Here is a 22,698-nt window from a genome sequence, read left to right as displayed (position 1 = left end):
AGGGGGGCGGCACCCAGCCCCTGGAGGGCACCATCCTTCCTGTGCTGATGCAGCAGAGGGGAGGGCTGCAGAGGCCCATTAGTGTGGGACACTTTGTTCCCCTAGACTCAGCCAGCCTGGTGGGGGACTCATCTACAGAGGGAAGCAGCAGGAGCTAGAATGGGGCTGGGGGCTGGGAGTAAGGGGAGAGGGAGAACAGCTGGGTACTGGTGCCCCCTGGAGGCCAGAGTGCCAGCCCCGCCCCATCAGGGACCTCCAGGTTGAGGAAGCCAGTTCTGGGCAGGACAGCTGGAGTCACCAAAGCTGGGGAGGGAGACTGAAGGTCAGCTTCTCTTGACCCTCAGCAAGTTGCCAACCCAATTCAACTTTGTCAGTCTTGAAAGAGAAAAAGAGAAATAATAACTTATATGATGGGGCAATTGCTAAAGAGCCAGCTGCCTTCGCACAGGGCTTTGATTGTTTTATCCCATTACATGTGTGCTACAAAGCTCTGCAGTGAGCACTGTCCAGGGGCTGTTACTATCTCTTATTTGACTGACAAAGAACCTGTAGATAGATCTGAGAGGTTCTGTCCTTTGCTGAGGGTCCATACAGTTTGGACCCTCAAATCGTCACTATTAAAAATCTTTATTTTTTTGAGACGAAGTCTCACTCTGTTGCCCAGGCTGAGTGCAATGGCGCAATCTCAGCTCACTGTAACCTCTGCCTCCCGGGTTCAAGTGATTCTCCTGCCTCTGCCTCTCGAGTAGCTGGGATTACAGGCGTGCACTACCATGCCCAGCTAATTTTTGTATTTTTAGCAGAGATGGCGTTTCCCCATGTTGGCCAGGCTGGTCTTGAACTCCTGACCTCAAGTGATCTACCCACCTCGGCCTCCCAAAGTGCTGGGATTACAGCCATGAGCCACCGCGCCCAGCCTAAAAATAATTTTAGGTAGCATCAAACTTTATGAAACAGAAATTAATAAATGGATATATTTTGACGCTGAATTAAGACCAGTTTGACAGATAAAAGATGGGAAGCAAGAGGACAAATCAGGGAGGTGCCCAAGGAGAAGGAAGTGGGTGTCTGTGTTCCTGACTGAGGGAAGAGAAAAAAAGAGACACCCCTAGACAGGGTGAAAAGGAGAGACAGGGTACCCACCAGAGCAGGGAGAAGAGCAGGGTGAGAGGGGACAAGCAGGGAGGATGGACCAGGAAAGTGAGGGCTCCCTGCTCCTGCCCTCAGGCCACACAGAGGCCAAGGCAGCCCTGAAACCACACACACCTTCCCCTGCAGCAGCCGCTCCCTTGGTCCTCTTCAGCTTCACCCCTGCCAGCATGGCCCCTCTATACCACCAAGCAACTAACACCCTTCTCATCGAAAGGACCCCACTTGCGGTGATGCTGTCTTTCCCCAGGGGCTCCTCCCACTCCCTGCCAGCGCGTCCTTCCTCTTCTCTGCTAGCTTCAAGGCACAGCCAGTTCTCAGCTTGTGTCTCTCTCTCCCTTCATTCCCACATTGCAACTCACAGCTCTATTTGCAGGCCTGCCCAATCTCAGACCTCAGCTCCAAGCCTCCACAGCCAGGCTCCATTTCTCTCCCTACCCCCCGCCCACCAGCCCAGCCCTCAACCCCCTGGTCATCTGAAATTCACCACGGCCAGGCCAGACCCAGCACCTCCCTCCCACGCAGCAACCTCTTCCCACTGCCTCGTGTTTGTCAACAGCACTGCCATCCTGTCATCCTGCCAACTCCCCTCCCCGCTTCTGGAATTGTCATCTGAATTTGTCACCTCCCTCTCTTTCACACCTCTCTTCCAGTCTGTCACCCATCAGTTCTTCCCAGAATAACCATAATACCATTTGTGGTGCTTCACATACATCAGCTCAATTTCTTCCACAACAGTTAGAAATGTGATAAACCCTGCAACACGATCATACATGAAATCAGCTGTACACATTGAGAAACCTAAGCCGAGGTGTGTTTGTTCATGTAAATTCAGCACCAACGCTAAATTCAGAGGGAAGTTCAGAACACCACCCTGGGGCAGGACCCACAGCTCTCTCACATTGGCTTGTACCCCTGCCCTTCAGCGTCCCAAGCCCCCTAAGCCTCCTCCAGGTAGCTGCTAGCTGAGGGGTCTGTGGCCTTGGCCTGGGCCTCAGGGAAGCCTGGAGGGGAAACAGATGAGGGCAGGCAAGGTCCAGGCAGCTGTGCCGTAAGCATTGCTCCTACAACCTTGGCCAGGCTGCAGCGGGCACCAGAACCTGTCAGCCCTCCTGGTGGGAGGTGTTAGACTGGAGGGGGGCTGCAGCCCTTCCTGTGAAATCCCACCTGAGCTCCTGGACCACTGCTCAGCTGGCACACCTGGGTGCTTCTGAGACAATAACAATCATTCATTCATCCACAGCTATTAACTGAGAGTCGACGCTGGCACTCTCCTAGGTGCTGGGAATACCACAGTGAAGAAAACAGGCATGGCTCTGCCTTCTTGGAGTTTTATAGCGGAGTGGGATAGACAAACAAATGTGTAACTTCAAATTATAACAAGAACCGTGAAAGAAAAAAGGATGCCATAAGGGAGAGAACCTAGGAAAGAAAACAGGATGCCATAGGGAGAGAACCTATCTTAAATGGGTGGTCAGGAAGGCCTCTTTAATGAGGTGACAATTTGCTGAGATCTGCTGGCCATTCTGCAGGAACAGCATCCCAAGTGGCGGGAACACCATAGGCAAAGACCCTGGAGTGTGGGACTGAGAAGCAGAAGGGAGGCCAGAGCAGCTGGAGCACCAGGGGAGGTGAAGATGTGGGGAGACAGAGATCCCTTGGGAGGCAGGTGGGTGAGGGAGTAGGAATCCCCCAGGAGACAGGTGGGCGGGGCTGGGACAGGCCTGTCAGGGCCCTGAAGTCTCTTTTCCTTTTGACTTTTTAGTTGGAAATAATTCCAAATTTACAAAAAGTTGCTCAAACAGAAATAGCACAAAGAGTGCTACACTCTGGCCGGGTGCAGTGGTTCACATCTGTAATCCCAGCACTCTGGGAGCCCAAGATGGGCAGATCATTTGAGGCCTGGAGTTTGAGACCAGCCTGGCCCACATAGCAAAACCCTGTCTCTACTAAAAATTAAAAAAAAAAAAAAATAGCTGGATGTGGTGGCACATGCCTGTAATCCCAGCTGCTGCAGAGGCTGAGGTGAGAGGATCGCTCGAACCCCAGGAGGCAGAGGTTTCGGTGAGCTGAGATTGCGCCACTGCACTCCAGCCAGGGCGATTAAGTGAGACTATGTCTCAACAATAACAACAATAAAAGAACACCGTATACTCTAACTCAGACTCAGCTATTTGCTCACTCTTTCTCTACACAGATGCACATGCACATACACACATGCACACATACACATGTGTGCTTTGTTTTTCTGAACCATTTGAGAGTCAGTCACATACGTCATGGCCCTCTACCCTTAACTAGTCCAGTATATTTCCTAAGAATAGGGATATTCTCTTCCATAACCATAGTAATCAGCTTTGTAAATTTCCGTTAATGCATTATCTTCACCTGTTTGTAACTTATTAATATAATATCTTAATCTGTTTATATCTGATTTTCTCAATGGACCCAATAATGACCTTTATAGCACTCCCCCCCCCCATTCTCCCAGCCCCACCAAATACAGAATCCAGTCTAGAGTAAGGTATTGACTTTAATATCTTTTGTCATGTCTTTTAATCTGGAACATTTCAAAGATCTTTTATGACTGATACTTTTCAAGAATACAGCCTTTCCCCTTTTTAATAGCGTGTTCCTCATTTTGTGTTTGTCTGAAGTTTTCTCATGATTAGATTGGGTTCTGCAGTCTCAGCTAGAATCCCACCTAGGGGATAGGTCCTTTTCAGGGTATCACATGTGGAGGCATGAGTGATATTAATTTTGATCACCCAGTCAATATGTTGCCCAGTATAATTACTGTTATTTTCTTCCCCTGCAACTAATAAGCAGTCTATAAGGAAACCCTTTAAGACAATGCAAATGTCCTGTGCATACTCAAAATTTCCCCCTGCATTTAGCATCCACTGATTGAATCTTTACCATGAAAATGATGATTTTCCAACTTTAGCACTTTTTCCATATTTAACAGTGTAGCCTCAGCATTCTACTGTAGGCAAGAGCCCTGTCTGCTACCTCATTTATTTGTTTACCAACTTATTATCAGTATGATCTCATGAGTTCCTTTTTTAATGGTGTTAATTCATTATAACACATAATTACTTTGGTGCTCAAATTGTCCCAGATTTGGCCAGTGGGAGCCCTTCCATCTGGCCCCTGTGTCCTGTGACATCTGCGGTTCCTATTAGTGTGTTATGCTTCTGCAGTTCTCTTTGCCTCTCAAAGCTCTTTGTCTTCTGTTATTTTCTTAGAGTTGAGAACCATGCAACATAAGCGCTGAGAGGGCAGTTAAGATCATCCTAATACATCCCTTTAGTTTGGTCGTTGAGAAAACTGAGGCTCTGAGAAGGGAAGTGGCTTGCCAAGGCCACATTGTGAGTTGGAGAAGACTTGGGTCAGAACTCAGAATTAGGCCATGCCTGAGTGAAAATAAACGATGACATCTGCCCATTTAGATCACCTACTGCGGGGTAGACACTGTGCTAGATGCTTCTTTACATACACATCTGCGTTTAATCCCGACAACATCTGTGGTGTAAGCATTGCAGAAGCAGGTGCCAAACCCTGAGTTAAAATACTTAACTTTCCCAGAGTCATCCACCCAGGAGATGGAGTAACCGGGGTCCATATTCAAGTCTCAGTGATGCGGGGATGTGTATCTGCTGGAGTCAGTGGTGGGATATGGGGATGTGATCAGCTATGACTGATGTGCTTGGCCTGTCCAGGCTACTCCTTGGCCAGATGAGCATTGATTCTCCATAGCAAAGGAACAGGATTGTGGTGGAGAGGGCAGGGCATCATAGCCTCAGATGGTCTGGGCTATAGACCTTAGACCCTGCATGTAACCCACACCTGGCCCCAAATTCCGATGCCCAGCTGCCACTTCCAGCCTGGGCCAGCAGAGCCACTCAGGGAGGAGGGTAGAACCAAGGAGCTGCCATCTCTCAAGGAGGGTGCTTGGGAATCTCTTGGCATTACTGCCCAGTGGTTTAAATAGGCTAAGGCGGGGGCTCACCTCAGGTCCCTCCCCCAGCGCCTCCGTTTCTAGAGAGGCCCTTAAGAAGGGACTGGAGGCTCTGCCCGCAGCGTTATCGCGCCCAGCCCCAGGGTTCAGACGTGGGGGTGGGAGAACCGGGTTGGGATGGTGGAGCAGGGAGACGGGCCAGTGGCGGTGAAGACTGAGGCGCTGCCCCGGCCTTCCTGGCTCAGACCCAGAGCTGGGATGAACCTTTGCTAGACCACCGAGTCCCGGGCTGCACTGTCCCCGCAGGCTTCCAGGACGTGCACGTGATGCTCTTCGTGGGCTTCGGCTTCCTCATGACTTTCCTGCAGCGCTACGGCTTCAGCGCCGTCGGCTTCAACTTCCTGTTGGCGGCTTTCGGCATCCAGTGGGCGCTGCTCATGCAGGGCTGGTTCCACTTCTTAGAAGACCGCTACATCGTCGTGGGCGTGGAGAAGTGAGCGCGGGGCGGGCCCCGGGGGCGGGACGGACTGGGCGGGGTGGGGCTGGGCAGGTGAGCCTGCGGGAGGAGGGCGTGCCCATTGGCGGGGCCGGGGCTTGGGGCTGGAGGGTAACTCCTCCTTCGAGCCACACTGGGCTTGCGAGAGAGACACACACACACACACACACACCACACACACACACACCACACACTTGGCTTCCTGATCAGCGATTCTCCAGGGTGGGCGTCGTCCAGGGGTCATACATAGGAGAGTCTCCCTTCCCCTACGACAAACGCTGCAGGGACTTGAGGCTAGACTTTCCTCTGGGGGCAGGGTCCGGCTGGGCTGGGCACATCAAAATCGCCCAGCCCTGTGTCCTGAGAGACCGCAGCCCATGGGACTCTGGTGGGAGAGCTGGGATGTCTGCGCCAGCCTCAGAGGCTCCTTGTGAAGGAAACACCAAATGGGGAGTCCAGCCAAATGGAGGTACCTCTCTCCCTGCCTTGCCTCACCGCCCCCACCCACCCCAGGGAACAGGTGCCAAAAACAGCTGTGAGACAGGTGTGGGTGTGGAGTATTAGGGCTGAAGCCCCCCCTCCCCTTGCCTCAGCCTCCAAGGGTGGAGCACCCTGCTGTCACTTCTCAGCTCCGTCCTTCTCATGACTTCTCTATGATGACTTGGCCTGATGAGCACCACCCCATCTTGTCAGGTGACTCAGCCCCTCCCTCTGTTCTGCGGTGACCTCCTAAGCCTCAACACACCTCCCCAACCCACAACACCACCAACAAGTTATAAAATAAATTCACCCAAAGCCAACTTGCCAAAAAAAATAAATGGACAAAGTGGTCAGCTCACTGAATGACTCATTTATCAAACTCTCTATCCCATGGCAACTTATGAAACCTATAGCAATTTGTGTTGCTCAGGTCCTAATCAAGAGCCTTTGGGAGATTTTTCCCGCTTTAGCCAAGTTTTAGTTTATTGGAGGTTCTTCTTTAAGTCCAGTTTAGACAGACTTTTATTTCTGTAGACATATGACAAAGTTGGCTAAAGAAAAAAATGTTTTCCTCCATTCTCCCATCCTTCAAGAAAAAAAAATTAATTTGAGAAAAGTAATCATTGGTATGTGAAAATGAACATTTATTAGCTCACTCATAAACTGTCCACAGAAAGGGCTTAGAGGCAAACTGGTATAAACCACCTTTAAAGGGCAAATCCCTGCTGTTACTTTTAGGATACCAACCAGGTATGATAGCCAGGTGTCTGAAATCTAGGACACGTGTCAAATATTTGCAAAAAATTACTTCATCCAAGCCAGATAATTAATCCATGAATTAAGAGAAACAGGAAAGATAGTTGACTGGATATGTGTTGGAACCAATAAATGAGTCTTTTTGTGTATAAGACCCTTGACACGCATATCACCCTGAAGTTCAAAATGCACAAGAAATTATCATTCCCAAAGCCATAGATCCAAAGTATAAAAACACCTGTAATATATATAATTGGCCACTACAGCAAAATAGCTATGGCTAAATGAATTTTTTTAATCTCAAAAAAAATTCAAAGGGAATTATTACAAACCGTGAGTTAACAGGTTTTTGGTGAAGCAGTTGTTCAGCAAGTTGGTCACTTGAAAAACTGAGTTTGGACAAACTGGCTCCCAGGAGATTGATTTTTCAGCACCTGACTTGGAGCTGATTTCTGGTGCCCAGGGCTGGGATGAGCATGTTGTCCCCAGACCTGACCTTGTGGATCCAGAGATGTGGACCCTCCCTCTGGCTTCTGGCCTGTCTCTGATGAAGAGTCCTCCAAGTCCCACCTGTCACTGTAGAAAGTGCCCCTCTTCAGGCCCTGCCCAAGCCTCCTCGGCCCTCCTGAGATGTGGCATCTGGATCTCCATCTTCCAAATGCTCATAGCCCAAGGGATGGGCCTTTCTCTTCTCCTGTTCTCTCTCTCCCTTTTTTTTTTTTTTTTTTTGAGACTGAGTTTTGCTCTATCACCAAGGCTGGAATGCAGTGGTGCGATCTTGGCTCACTGCAACCTCCGCTTCCCGAGTTCAAGCAATTCTCATGCTTCAGCCTCCTGAGTAGCTAGGATTACAGGCACCTGCCACCAAGCCCAGCTAATTTTTGTATTTTTAGTAGAGATGGGGTTTCACCATGTTGGCCAGGATGGTCTTGAACTCCTTACCCCGTGATCCACCTGCCTTGGCCTCCCAAAGTGCTGGGATTACAGGTGTGAGCCAACATGGCCAGCCTCTCTCTCTCTCCTTTCTAATGGTCACTTCTATCAAGATGAATCTTCCAGCTGCAGTTATGGGATCTTGGGCAAATAACTTAGCCTCTCTAATTCTCCATGTCTCATCTAAATGATGTGGCTAATGACAGTGCCTGTCTTGTATGGCTCAGGGATGGCACAGGAGGGCATTTACAGTACTTAGTAGGTACCCCAGAGCCTAGCACTTAGGAACTGCCATTGCTCATTTAGCCAGGCCCTGCACTAGGCCCTGGGGACACAGCAGTGAATGAGGCAACAGTGGAGTGGACAGTCCAGTGAACTGGCCCTACAATTAGTTCATTCTCACTCCTCACCCCATTCTCTCTCTCACACACACAGCCCTGCGCATGGAAGGGGAAGGGAGTCCCCTCTAGATGTGACAGCCTTGAGGAAGTAGCCCCTTTTATCCCTACAGACCCCATCAACAACTCTCCCAGCCTAAGAGCCACACTGAGGGTCTTGCCTTGGAATCCAGAGGACAGCTTTGCTGCTGGCAGGGTACAAGGAGGCCAGGCTTGGGCAAAGTGGGCACGTGGATGGAACCAGGGTCTACACAATGTCCACCCAGCTGTCTGCCTCTTCTTCAGCCCTCTGCTGGGCTGGCAGGGCGTTCAGGGTCCAGGCTTGAGCAGGACCTATGTACCTGCCCCTTTGCCTCCATCCTCCCTGCTGGCCTTCCTGCTCCCTCCTTCCATCCAGTACCACCCCAGCTCCCTCCTTCCTGCAGGAAGGCCCCCCTGTCTCTTCCCTGGACACAGATCCTCTCTCATGGGTAAGGTAAAGGAAAGATCCCAATAGCAAGGCCCTGGTCACCAGCAGAAGAGGTGTGTGCAGAGTGAGAGATAAGGATCTGGAGGCAAAAACTGCATCTGGTTGGAGGAAACAGGAAAACTTCCTGAAAGAGGAGGCAGTAAAAGGAGGTTCTGGAAAAGCAGGTAGAAGCTACAGGGCAGGGCAGGACCCCAAATATGGGGCATGTTCAACAATAGCAACCAGACCACGTGGTACCCTGAGCCCAAGCTCTCTGCAAGCAGTGGGGGCCTGAGATGGGCTGCATGGGAGGCGGGCATCTAGTGTGTGCTGCTGTACTGGTCCTCGCTCATGTGTGGTTTCTTTGCATTCCTGGAGTAGCTCTAAATGTTAGGTGCCCATTAGTGTAGGTGATGAAACTGAGTCTCAGAAAGGTTAAGCCACAAGCCCAAATCCATATATGACCAAAGTCCAGGGCTTCCAGTGCCACTTTTTGCTGTTGCCCAGCTTCACCACTGGCCTGTCTCCCCACAGCCTCATCAACGCTGACTTCTGCGTGGCCTCTGTCTGCGTGGCCTTTGGGGCAGTTCTGGGTAAAGTCAGCCCCATTCAGCTGCTCATCATGACTTTCTTCCAAGTGACCCTCTTCGCTGTGAACGAGTTCATTCTCCTTAACCTGCTAAAGGTGAGCAGGGCTCAGAAGGATGAGGTGGTGGGGATGCTTTGGGGGACAGCAGGGTATGGAGAAATAGAGAGGTGGGGAGACATGCCAGCCCGGTGAGTCACTCAACCTCCTGAACATCACTCAGTTTTCTCATCTCTAAAGTGGGAGTAATAATATCCACCAGGCAGGTACCATAGTCCACCTAGCAGATCAGTCCAGCACCCGGGCAGAGCAAGGCTTCCTTCAATGTTGTTCTTCCCCCTCCTTTCTTTCCCACACATCAGATGGAATGAATAGGAGATCCCTGCGCACACTCTTGCACGCATACCACATTTCCAGATTGCTCTGCCAAGAAAAGAAATCCAGTGTATTGAGGGGGCAAATCTGTAGGGCAGGATCCCAGGTGAATGGCCAAGGTGGCCATGGTGTGTACGACACAGCACCATTCTGTGGGCCATGACAGGAGTGCTGCTCCCTGGGGGAGGTCAATTCAGTGGCTCAGATAAGAGGTACCGTAGACCTTTGACTGTATCTCAGGAGCCTCCTTGGTGCCTTTGGACAGTAGGGGATCTCACGTAGAAACTGCACCCCTTTCTTAGCACCCTCCTCTTCTACATTTGGACTCTGTCTGGAACTCCCCCTCCTTGGCAGGGAGTGATTTAGGTCACCCTAAATTCAGTCATTCATTTTGTAACTTTTTTCAGCTACCAGATTAGTCCAAGCTACCATATCTCTTCCTCCTGACTCATCTCCCTGGCTGCATTCTTGCCTTCTTTACCCCTAAGGAAAGTCATCTCCAGCAGCCAGAGTGGCCTATAAATAATACATAGAGAAGAGCCCAGGCACTGTGGCCCATGCCTGTAATCCCAGCACTTTGAGAGGCCGAGACAGGCGGATCACCTGAGGTCAGGGGTTCAAGACCAGCCTGACCAACATGGAGAAACCCCATCTCTACTAAAAATACAAAATTAGGCCAAGCGTGGTGGCTCACGCCTGTAATCCCAGCACTTTGGGAGGCCGAGGCGGGCAGATCACCTGAGGTCAGGAGTTCGAGACCAGCCTGGCCAACATGGCAAAACCCTGTCTCTACTTAAAATACAAAAATTAGCCAGGCACGGTGGCGTGTGCCTGTACTCTCAGCTATTTGGGAGGCTGAGGCAGGAGAATTGCTTGAACCCCGGAGGCAGAGGTTGTGGTGAGCCTAGATCATGCCATTGCACTCCAGCCTGGGCAACAAGAGTAAAACTCCGTCTCAAAAAAAATAAACAAATAAATAAATAATGCATAGAAGACCATTCACCCACTGAAAATCTATCAGCCGTTTTAACACTTCATTCAGGAGACAATCCAAACTTGTCATAAGGCCTTTCCTGTTCTGGCACCAACTTTTCTCTCCATGTATTGTCTACTCTCTCCCCATCTTCCTGTGCTTTGTCATAGTGTGCTGTCTGCTCTTCAGGCACAAAACTTGGTCCCACCTCAAGGCCTTTGCAATTGCTGTTCCCTTTGCCTCCAAGGGTCATCTCTCAGTCCTTTGCATTACTGAATCTCAGTATGCATATCCTCTCTTTTTTTTTTTTTTCCTGAGACGGAGTCTCACTCTGTTGCCCAGGCTGGAGTGCAGTAGCATGATCTCAGCTCACTGCAACCTCTGCCTCCTAGGTTCAAGCGATTCTCATGCCTCAGCCTCCCGAGTACCTGGAATTACAGGTGCACACCACCATGCTCAGCTAATTTTTGTATTTTAAATAGAGACGGGGTTTCGCCATGTTGGCCAGGCTGGTCTTGAACTCCTGACCTCAGGTGATTCGCCTGCCTTGGCCTCCCAAAGTGCTGGTATTACAGGCATGAGCCACCACTGCGTCTGGCTTACCCCTATTTTATAGATGAGAAAGCTGAGGCTCAGAGAGATTAAGGGGCTCACCTAAGGTCACACAACTAGTAGAGGCATCCACTAGGCTGGGAGTCGAGAATCCCAGCCCTGTTAACAACCAGCTCTATGACCTTGGATGACACACTTACCTCTCTGGCTGGGTTTCCCCCATCTAAAGTGAAGGAGTGAGTCTGTGATTCTATTCATCTGAGATTGGTTTTGGGTGGGGAGGAAGGAGGAGGTTAAAGAGAAGGGGAGGTGAGTGTGAGGGGGACCAACATCAATCGGGCACCTGTTAAGTGCCAGGCCCTCACCAGGGGCAAGTCGCCTGCATGAATCCTGACAACAGCCCTGCTACAGCACTAGCAGGTGGTGTAAATGCAGAGCTTGTCAAATGAGAGGCACAGAGGTGGAAACCAGTGGGTGACAAAGCAGGTAGGTCGTTTCCCTCAATTCTGCCTCTGCCTTACCTCCTCCGACGGTATGAGCAAGTCCCTCACCAGGCCTGGGTTTCCCCATCTGGGAACAACCAAATCTGCTGGGTGAGGACACCCTGGCATTTTGCTGATGGGAATCCCTACCTTCTCCCCATTACCAGTTGATTGGTCTGTGAAGGCCCCGGGCTCCATCCTGCACCCTGAAGAGTCCGAGAAGGCTGGAGCTCTGGGCATGTGTGTGTGTGGCAAGACAGGGATGGCTATGAGGAGGGAGGGAGAGAAGGTGCCAGAGTCTGACAGGCCCCTTGCACCCCAGGTGAAGGATGCAGGGGGCTCCATGACCATCCACACATTTGGCGCCTACTTTGGGCTCACAGTGACCCGGATCCTCTACCGACGCAACCTAGAGCAGAGCAAGGAGAGACAGAGTTCTGTGTACCAGTCAGACCTCTTTGCCATGATTGGTGAGAACTGCCATGATGACCGAGGGCCACCATGATGGGTGAATGTGGCCATGATGGGTGAAGGCGGCCACGATGGGTGAAGGCGGCCATGATGGGTGAATGCGGCCATGATGGGTGAAGGCGGCCATGATGGGTGAAGGTGGCCATGATGGGTGAAGGCCACCAAGATCAGACCTGATCCCCACATGGTATGGTGGGTGGCTGCCAGTTCTCTTTGGGGGAAGGGCAGACAGAGTTTGCCTGTAGATACTTCTAGAATCCCATATGTCTGTCCCTCTTCCCCATGAAGCTGAAAGAAGTTGGTCACTCATCCTGTATTTCCCCTAGAATGCCCCAAGGCAGACACAGTGGTAACCAGGAGCTGCTCACTCCATCCCCTGGGCTAGGGCAAGATGTGCATTTCCACTTCCTGTGTCCATTCATTCCAGAGAAGACACTGACCACACCCATTCTGGTCTCTCAAAACCCAGCCCTGCCCTCCAGGAGCTCCTCACAGTGTAGTGGAAGAGAGAGCAGTGCCACCTGGAGGATCTCCCTACAGTAGGGAAAAGATTCTCCCTCCTGGCGCTGTGGGAACAGGGTGGGGGCATTTAGCCCAGAAATGGGGGTCAGGGTAGACTTCCTGGAGTGGTGTGGAAGGCTAAGTGGGGGGTAAGGAAGGCAGGGAGGGCCTTCCAGGAAGAGCCCCTGCATGACTAAAGCTGCAGAGGTGGAAACAGCTGGGTGTGGGGTCATCTCTAGAGCTAAAGGACAGGATGCCTGCCTGAGCTGTGGGGCTGTATCTAATGCCTCTCCTTCCGGGCCCATTGGGCCTGTCTGGTCTGACCAGGCACCCTCTTCCTGTGGATGTACTGGCCCAGCTTCAATTCAGCCATATCCTACCACGGGGACAGCCAGCACCGAGCCGCCATCAACACCTACTGCTCCTTGGCAGCCTGCGTGCTTACCTCGGTGGCAATATCCAGTGCCCTGCACAAGAAGGGCAAGCTGGACATGGTGAGCATGAGGGCATTGGGGGTGTGGCTCTGACTGCCTGGGCCTGGAGGGCGCTGATCACCATGCCCTGCCAATAGCTCTAAGGGGATCACCACACCCATCTTGCAGATGAGGCTGGGGGAGAAATGATTTGTTTTGAGCACATGGCCAGTCTTCAGCAGCACCCAGAGCAAGGATATTCTTTATCTTGGGTTTTTTTTTTTTTTTTTTTTTTGAGATGGAGTCTCACTCTGTCACCCAGGCTGCAGTACAGTGGCGCTATCTCGGCTCACTGCAACCTCTGCCTCCCAGGTTTAAGCAATTCTCTTGTCTTAGCTTCCTGACTAGCTGGGACTACAAGTGCAGGCCACCACGTCCAGCTAAGTTAGCTAATTTTTGTATTTTTAGTAGAGATGGGGTTTCACCATATTTGTCAGGCTGGTCTCAAATTCCTGACCTCAGGTGATCCACCCACCTCAGCCTCCCAAAGTGCTGGGATTACAGGTGTAAGCCACTGTGCCCAGCCTATCTTATAATCTGACACAAGCATCTTGACATGGGCATATGTGTGCTGAGACACTGTCTGGAGTATCCATTATTTGGGGACACTATCACCATGTAGAGAGGTGGGGATTCAGGCACCTGGGGAAGAGAATCAGACAAACAGACTGGCACACCTGTGTGTATCTACACCCACCTGCAGGGAGGGACATGGAATAGGGTCAAAGACAGGGACTCTGGGGCCACACAACCTGGATCAAGACACCTTTCTGCCTCTTGCTAGCTCTGTGGTCTTGGACAAGTCATTTAACCCCCCTCACCTCAGTTTCCTCATCTGCAAATGTTGCAAGATAACTGTCCTCACCTTGCAGATTTGTTGTAGAGATGGAAAGCGCTAACCCCTACAGCCAGCAGCATGGTACCCAGTACAGGTTAGCATTCAGACAGCAGCAGCTGGTGCGTGTATATGTCTAGACCCCATAGGCACTTGAAGTGGACTTGCATCCATGGCAAAAACATTCAGACATGCTAGTCTGGGCACACAGGTATACATGGTGCACATAAAACAACTGCATACTTGTTGTCAGGGCTCACTGGCAGGTGCACCAGCACGTGGAAAATGCCCAGACCTGCTAGGTGGGATGGGTGGCATGTGCAGAGAGACCAGGCTGTAGCAAGCCTGGGTGGGGCTGAAGTCCTCTGCACCCTCCTGGCTTGCTGAGGGGAACTCCTAGCCATCCCTGGCTCCCAGGACCCAGGCTGCACCCTTGCGCAGCCAGCAAGTGAGCTCCTCCAGGCCCGGTGCTCCAGGGAGAGGACTGAGTTCCTGCCTGCTCTGCCTGCCCTGCCCAGGTGCACATCCAGAATGCTACGCTCGCAGGAGGGGTGGCCGTGGGTACCGCTGCTGAGATGATGCTCATGCCTTACGGCGCCCTCATCGTCGGCTTCGTCTGCGGCATCATCTCCACCCTGGGTTTTGTATACCTGACCGTAAGTGCCCCAGGCAAGGGGCTGGGGGCTGGAGAATGCTGAGATCTTTGTGTTCCTGACAGTGAGCTGAGGGTTCCTAGGGAGGGGGCTGAGGGCTAGAGAATACTGGGTCTCTGTGTATTTGAGGGCCTCTGGAATCCCAGCCTCCCCACACCCTTGATGCAGCCCCCAGCCTGAGCAGCACCCACCTCCCCTCTCCAGCCATTCCTGGAGTCCCGGCTGCACATCCAGGACACATGTGGCATTAACAATCTGCATGGCATTCCTGGCATCATAGGTGGCATCGTGGGTGCTGTGACAGCAGCCTCCGCCAGCCTTGAAGTCTATGGAAGAGAAGGGTAAATGTAGAGGAGGTGCAGTGGGATGGAGCTTCCCCCTTCCTTCTCCCATCCCTTCTTCCTGCTATTCCCTCTGGGACCCGACTGCATCTTTCTCACTTTCCTTCCACACTCTGGACCAATTGTTTCATGGGTCTCTCTCCCCAAACTCTGTCCCTTAGAGTTTTAGAGGCCAACTGATATGTCCGGTGTCCCCATGTTGTGGGTGGGAAGGCTGAGGCCCATGGTACCTGGTCACATTTTTGGGGTGGCAGCAAGCAGTTACTTGCCTTTCCATGGGGCCCTGACCTGCCCCCTGTCTCCACCCCAGGCTTGTCCATTCCTTTGACTTTCAAGGTTCCAAGGGGGACTGGACCGCAAGAACACAGGGAAAGTTCCAGATTTATGGTCTCTTGGTGACCCTGGCCATGGCCCTGATGGGTGGCATCATTGTGGGTGAGCAGGAATGGCTGAGCCAGAAAACGGGGGGCTGCTGTGGGGCTCCCTGGGTGGGGAAGCGAAGGGCGTGCAGCACAGGTCAGCCTGGACCCCGCAGGAATCCCTGATCTCTGCACTTCTGGCTACAGGACTGGGACAATTTGGACCTCAGCCCAAGGGCCCCAGGAGGATTTTCCCAGCTGAGGGAAACGGCTGGGGTGAGCAGAGAGAAGGCACTTCCTGACATCCTGTAATCTCCAACTTTCTGTAGGGCTCATTTTGAGATTACCATTCTGGGGACAACCTTCAGATGAGAACTGTTTTGAGGATGCGGTCTACTGGGAGGTGAGTTCTAGGGACTTGGTCCCCTGAAGGAGGGCAGCTGCGTTCCCTCCCCGCCTCCATCTGCATCAGCTGGGCTGGGGCCTGGGGACCCAGATGCCGGGGGTGGGGGTCAGAGCCTACATTACCCTACTTCTTCATCAGGGGAGGCTGTGTCTCATGGAGGTTGAAGACTCTTCCCTCTAGACCCCAGGGCTTGGAGTGGGTGATGTGTACCTCTCTTTCTGCACATCCTAGGGGGAGGTGACAGAAGCAACCTATAGTCAGGGCTGCAGCTGGAGTTTACTGTTGTCCCTAAAGACTCAGTCAGCTTTATTCTAGAGCAGTGGTCCCCATGGTACAGTGCCCAGCACCATCAGCATCACCTACAGACTGGTTAGAAATGCAAATTCTCATGGGTGCAGTAGCTCACAACTGTAATTCCCACACTGGAAGGCTGATGCAGGAGGACAGCTTGAGCCTGGGGGTTTGAGACTAACCTGGACAACATAGGGAGACTCCGTCTCTACAAAAAATAATAGAAAACTTAGTCAGACATGGTGGAATGTGTCTGTAGTCCCAGCTACTCTGGAGGCTGAGGCAGGAGGATCGCTTGAGCCCAGGAGGTGGAGGCTAAAGTGAGCCATGATGGCACCACTGCACTCCAGCCTGGGCAATAGAGCAAGATCCCGAGAGAGACAGAGAGAGAGAGAAGTGGAGGGAAGGGAGAAGAGAACGAGAGAGAGAGAAAGAGAGAGAGAGAAATGCAAAGTCTTAAGTTCCTCAGATATCCTGATTCCAAAACAAGGGGGCAGGCCCAGCACTCTGGTTTAACAAGCCCCCAGGTGATTCTGATGACAAACAAGTCTAAGCACCACTGTATTTGAGCAGTGGTTTTCAGCACTAAGATGCACACTGGAATCACCTAGGGAGCTTTGACAGCATTCCAAAGCCCAGGCCCCAGCCCACAGAGACTTGGATTTATCTGCTCTGGGGCAGGGTCTAGACGTTAGCATTTTTTTTAAAGCTTCCTCGGGGATTCTAACACCCAGCCTGGGTTAGGAATCACAGTGCAGTGCTCAGCTTCAGTCTCTGTAAGAACCACCTGGAGACCTTCCCAGGCACCACCCCGGAGGTTCTGATTCAGTAGGGACCGAGACAACTGCAACTGACAAGCTCCCAGGTGATTCCGATACAGAAACTGAGTTCTGGACTGGGCGCAGTGGCTCATGCCTATAATCCCAGCACTTTGGGAGGCCAAGGCGGGCAGATCGCCTGAGGTCAGGAGTTCGAGACCAGTCTGGCCAACATGGCAAAACCCTGTCTCTACTAAAAATACAAAAAATTAGCCGGGCTCAGTGTCTCGTGCCTATAATCTCAGCTACTCAGGAGGCTGAGGCAGGAGAATCACTTGAACCCCGGGGCGCAGAGGTTGCAGCGAGCTGTGATTGCGCCACTGCCCTCCAGCCTGGATGACAGAGCAAGACAAAAAAGGAAGGAAAAAAAGGAAGGAAAGAAAGGAAGGAAAAAAGGAAGGAAAGAAAGGAAGGAAAAAAGGAAGGAAAGAAGGCAGGCAGGCAGGCAGGCATGCAGGCAACTGAGTTCTGCAGCATCCCACCACTTTCAGCAGCTTGAGGAACATTGTTCTAGATATGAAAGTGGTAGAATGTCACAGAACTCAGTTTCCTTAAAAACATGCCACAATCTGGGCTTTCTGTGACTTCAGGAAGGCCTCTCCCCATGAATCATGATTGGAGGTGTCCACCTGCCATTGGATGATGCAGGATGGCAGGACTCCCCTCATGCCTCCTGCACTGTCCCCTCATGACAAGGGTGAGGACTGGCCTGTGTCTGTGGCTCCTGGGACAAGGGGCTACCCATAATGCCTTTCGCTTAGCTCTGTATTTTTAAAACCATACCAGAAGTTTTAAGGGTAATTTTAACTAATATCTACTATAAGGTAACTTCATGCACATAACGAATGTCTCTTAAATTAACTCTTTAAAAATGTTTTTAATTAAAAATGACTAGGTGCTCATTAAAGAAAATCTGGAAATAGAGAAAAATAGAAATCCCATCACCCTATGTCAAGCAATATTAATATTTTCTAGTATATTTCCTCTCTTTTTTTCTCTGCATAGATTTTTCTTACATGGTTGAAAGTGTATTATTCACCCAATTTAGTATCCGTCTCTTTCTCCTTACCACTCTATCATAAGAATTGTTCTGTGTTATTACATTCCTAATAAACTTTCTTTTCTCACAGGATAATTATTTCTATTCTATATTTAATAAAGTCAGAACTTAAACTATTTTAGACACCACAATTAGAAACCAACAGATTTTATGCTAATGAAATAAATCAAAAATGTTATCAGTTCCCCCATGTAGAAGTTCCCTCTTGGTTCTGTTTTGATCTTTATAATTTATTCCAAGTTCACACCTCTCAGCTCTATATACCTTGAGCAGTACAGATGTCCCCCAGTAACCTCAGGGGATTGGTTACAGGATCCCTTGCTGGGATGCTCAAGTCCCTGAAATAAAATGGCATAGTATTTGCATATAAGCCTACATATATCCTCCCATATATTTTAAGTAATCTCCAGATTACTTATAATACCTAACACAATGTAAATGCTGTATTTCTTTATTTGTATTATTTTTGTTGTTGTATTGTCATTTTTTGTTGTTGCTTTTTCTGAATATTTTTAACCTGTGATAGGTGTAACCTGCTGATACAAAACCCATGGGTATGGAGGGCTGGCTGTACCTGGTTGGGAATAATGAAATTCTGTGCCATTGGAAGGAACACTATCAGGCAGCCCCTGAGGCCCTGAGTAGTTTACCTTGGGAGTGAGGTGGCTTCTCAGAGGATGGGGATTGGACCAGTGTTCCCCAGGACCACAGATGGGGCAAGGGCAGGGCTGACCTGCCCTCCCTGCCCTCCACCTCTCTACCCACTTCTGGCCTTCCCTGCACCTTCCCCACCCCACTTTTGGACCTGTCTGCAGTTTGCAGAGCTTGCCATACTGCCTTTTACCGCCTCTGCCCCTTACTCTTACTCATCTTTTAAAAGTGGGTTCAGCACAACTTCTCAGCATCCCCCAGGCTGGGTTATAAGCCTCTCATGTGCATTTACAACTCTTACTGTCACTGGGCATTTCACTGGAATGCCTCACCATCGCTCTCATGGGGCAAGGACACTGTCTCATCCTTGCCATGCCCCAGCACCCAGGACAGTGCCTAATATAGGGTAGGGGCAGGACACCTGTGTTGAAGGACCACCCTGCTCTCCGTGGCATGTGATCCGCACGGCGATCACAAGGTGGCGCTCGCCACACACCATTTGCAGCTCCAGGAGGTTCTAGTCACCAGGGGACACCCTTGCCTGGCCTGGGACAGGGCCCTCGGAGTTGCATCCTCTCTCTGCAGATGCCTGAAGGGAACAACACTGTCTACATCCCTGAGGACCCCACCTTCAAGTCCTCAGGAGCCTCAGTACCCTCAGTACCCATGGTGTCCCCACTACCCATGGCTTCCTCGGTACCCTTGGTACCCTAGGCTCCCAGGGCAGGTGAGGAGCAGGTGAGCATGGGCTTGGCTTGGTTTGTGGGGATGACAGGGAGGTAAATTTCAGTGGGGGCCCAGCTCTCAGAATCAGATGCTACCAGCAAAGAGGCAAAAAGCAAACGTCAAGAAATGAGGGCTTCCACCTCCCCCTGCCTGAGGTGCAGTGGGCACACGGGGTTGGCAGGGGAGCTTCTTAGAGTCTGACAATGTGCATCCAGGACAGACACAGGAACATGTGAAGGCACAAGGGCCTGGAAGGAATATGGAAGGAGACCTGGGGGCACACTTGGCTTTGTGACTGTGCCTGCTGGTGTGTGACTTTGAGAATCTCTTCACCCCAGACACTGGGCCTCGATTTCCTCACCTATAAAAGTGAAGCTGACAGGTCTGGCTGTATTCAGTTGCTCAGCTCAGATGAGACCCACCCTCCCCTCTTTATTTCCGTCAACTAACACTTTGCCTCCTCTGTGGGATGCACCAAGCCCTTGCTCATGGCTTTCACATCTAACCTTCCTAAGATCTCTACAAGGCAAGCAGAATTACTGCCCTCATTTTAATAGATGAGCAAACTAAGGCTCAGAGAAATTCAGGTTCTTCAAGATCACACAACTAGCAAGTGGGGAAACTGGGGTCCTTGCTGGTCATTGTTACTGTTCTTATTATTGTTATTTAACTTCCTTGGAGGCCAGAGCTTGGCAATAGCTGGGTCTGGGGCCTGAGGGATGTGGCGAAAGAGGATGTTAGGGTGCCAGGAAAGAGAAAGGTGAGGCTATGCCCAATTGCCTTTAATGTCCACCCCATCCAGAAAAGAAAATGGTGCCTGAGAGGCTACGGCAGGACCTGGCAGTGACCCGCTGCTCTTGGCTGTCTCCCTGCAGGCTCCGCAGACTGTCCTGGGGCTCCAGAGGAGCTGGTGCTGACCTAGCTAGGGACACAAAAGCGAGCAAGCAGCACCCCCACCTGCTGGCTTGGCCTCAAGGTGCCTCCACCCCTGCCCTCCCCTTCATCCCAGGGGGTCTTCCTGAGAATGGAGAAGGAGAAGCTACAAAGTGGGCATCCAAGCCAGGTTCTGGCTGCAGAAGTTCTGCCTCTGCTTGGGGTCTCGGCCACATTGGAGAAAAACAGGCGCAAATTGGGGTTGGGGCCTGGTGGGTGAACCTGAGCTCTCCCAGGAGACAACTTAGCTGCCAGTCACCACCTATGAGGCTCTTCTACCCCGTGCCTGCACCTCAGCCACCATCTCCTATGCTCCCTGGGTCCCCTAGACCTCTCTGTGTTGTGTAGGTGGCAGCCTCCAGGAATAAACATTCTTGTTGTCCTTTGTAAAATGGGTGTGAATGCTCCAATGGGACCAGTTTGAGAGAGAAAAGGACCCAAGAGACCTGCTTCTGCCCCAGCCCTTACCTTCATCCAAGGGTACCACCCACACTGCAAGGAAAGCCATCCCAGGCTGAAGAGGCAGAACTTGGGTGCTGGAGCCTGCCTTCAGCCTGGGGCACCCAGCAGGGCTCAGCTCTGGGCTGGGGTCTTGCTTCAAGGCCCCTCCATCGGCTACTCCAGAAACTCGGCCCTTGAGAAAGCTGGCATCTCTGTTGTGCCCTCCATGTGGTCCTGCTCTGGGCACTCCAGCAGGGCTGGGAGAAGGGAGGGAGGGCTCCTTTGGGCCCATCTCCTCCTCCCCATCCCTTTCCTTCTTTCTCTCTGCCAAGCCAGCCTTCTCCCTGGACAGTGGGAGAGGGTTTCAGGAAGGTAGATCTCCCAGGCTCACCACCACCCTGGGCAGAGTAATACACCTTCCTGCCCTCAGGGGCTCACAGTCTGGCTGGGGGACAGACCTGACCCTCAGAATCCATGCTGAACTCTGACAGGTGTGGCTGGACAGGAAGTCTGTGCCCAGTTGGCTTCTCAAAGCAGGGCCACCTGAGCAGGGTTTTGGAGGCTGAATAGGAGTTTACCAGAAGGATGGCAAAGAAACAGCATGGGCACAGACCCATGGGTAGGAATTAACACGGTAAAGTCTGCTACTGGCTAGAAGAGAGGTGAGGCGAAAGTGTGCCAGTTGGAGAATAAGAGTTGGAATCCGGATCTTTTGTGGAGCAAAGGCTCCTGGGAAGAAGGGGTGAGGGAAGAGGAAGGAGGTCTCTCAGCCTCCAACTCCACCCTCCGCGCCCCCTTGCAATTCACACACACACACACACACACACACACACACACACACACACACACACGGCTGCATGCCTCTTACCAGTGCGGGGGGAGGGGAAGGAGGGATCTGAAATGCAACCTATTCATGTTCCCGCGATGTAACACCCCTCATTTTCCATGCTGGGTAAAGACAAAAACCCTTTACAACCTGTTTCTGGAACTTGTCAGCAGCTGCCAAGAGGAGCATGTTAATTAAACGTCGGCAAAGATGGAAGCCGGAGGCCCTGGCTCTAATTGGACAGTTTGCTTCACCGGATTGAAAAACATTGTGACAAAGGAGGAGGTGCGCGGCGCTCGGCAGGGGTGCGGCGTGGCGGGGAGGGAGCTGTGGCTTTGATTTCAGCTGATCTGAGCCCCAGCCTCCCTCCCCCAGCAGAGCTGCCTGGCCCAGCCCCATACGCCTATGAAGGGCCTGGGAGGGGCCCGCAGCGTGAGAGGGTGCAGGGGGGCGTGGGGGGCGGAGTGCGAAGGGTTACTGGGGGTGTTCCTGAAGCCCACCTCCCACCCCAATCCCAGGCACCGCCAGGCCAACAGTATTGGGCCCAACCCAGAGCCAGGCTTTCAGGGCTCTGGGGCTCACCCCTCCTCCTGATCACATGACCTGGGTCCTGGGGGCTGCACAGGGAGGGGAGGGGGCCAGCGCTGGCTTTCAACTCCCTCCTGGGCAATGTGCAGGCTGCACCAAAAGCCTATGCCCAGCGCGTCTGTTACCAGTTGAGGATAGTTGTCCAAGTTCTTGGCATTTTGAACAAAGAATTAGACAAAATGCACAAAGCAAGGCAGCAAAAGCAGAGATTTATTTTAAACGAAAGTACACTCCACAGGGTGGGAGCGGGCTCGAGCAAGAGGCTCAAGAGCCTGGGCTACAGGATTTTCTGGGGTTTAAATACCCTCCAGGGGTTTCCCATCTGTTCACTCTATGCACATAAAGTAGTGGCCCACGACCAGTCTGATTGGTTGCGTGAGGGAACCAACCCGAGGTACTTTCATTTCCAACTGCCAGGCAGCAACTGCCATGCAGAAAAAGGAGGGGTTGAAAGGGAGTAGCCTCTGATATCCAGTCAGCATGCATTGGCCTTAGGTCCCCTGCCTCCAGACCCTATTCTCCTGCCTCATTTCACCCCTGAGAGACATGATCCCCAGAAATCTTTATGGGAGACAGAATGACTGATGGTCTTTCTTCTGTAACTGTGTCACGCTGACTTGAGGCACAGTCCCTACCTATTGCGGATCCCTGAACTCCCACCCTGATCTATCGAGTGGAGCCTGGGTAGTTTCTTGATGGCCAGGGGTGCTGCCTTCATTTGGAACAGACTAGAAAC

The 22,698-nt window shown here is 51.7% G+C and overlaps 1 protein-coding gene across 2 annotated transcripts in view; it reads left to right on the top strand.

The window, feature by feature from the left end:
* RHCG (Rh family C glycoprotein) overlaps window positions 1-22,698 on the top strand; it is a 40,593-nt gene that overhangs the window by 4,187 nt on the left and 13,708 nt on the right. The window contains exons 2-11 of one of the 2 annotated variants that reach the window (XM_030814999.1): window positions 5,417-5,603; window positions 9,156-9,306; window positions 11,912-12,059; window positions 12,889-13,055; window positions 14,388-14,525; window positions 14,727-14,863; window positions 15,174-15,298; window positions 15,552-15,625; window positions 19,034-19,186; window positions 20,050-20,499. In XM_030814999.1, the coding sequence (XP_030670859.1) occupies window positions 5,417-5,603; window positions 9,156-9,306; window positions 11,912-12,059; window positions 12,889-13,055; window positions 14,388-14,525; window positions 14,727-14,863; window positions 15,174-15,298; window positions 15,552-15,625; window positions 19,034-19,162 (1,256 nt within the window). In that variant the 3' untranslated portion in view covers window positions 19,163-19,186; window positions 20,050-20,499. Of the gene's footprint in view, window positions 1-5,416; window positions 5,604-9,155; window positions 9,307-11,911; window positions 12,060-12,888; window positions 13,056-14,387; window positions 14,526-14,726; window positions 14,864-15,173; window positions 15,299-15,551; window positions 15,626-19,033; window positions 19,187-20,049; window positions 20,500-22,698 lie in introns of those variants that run through there. The other variant, XM_030814998.1, reaches the window with a different exon arrangement.

Source organism: Nomascus leucogenys, chromosome 6, assembly GCF_006542625.1.
Source record: "Nomascus leucogenys isolate Asia chromosome 6, Asia_NLE_v1, whole genome shotgun sequence".
Classification (NCBI taxonomy): domain Eukaryota; kingdom Metazoa; phylum Chordata; class Mammalia; order Primates; family Hylobatidae; genus Nomascus; species Nomascus leucogenys.
The sequence above is the reverse complement of the archived record's forward strand: the minus strand, read 5'-3'. Positions and strand labels throughout refer to the sequence as shown.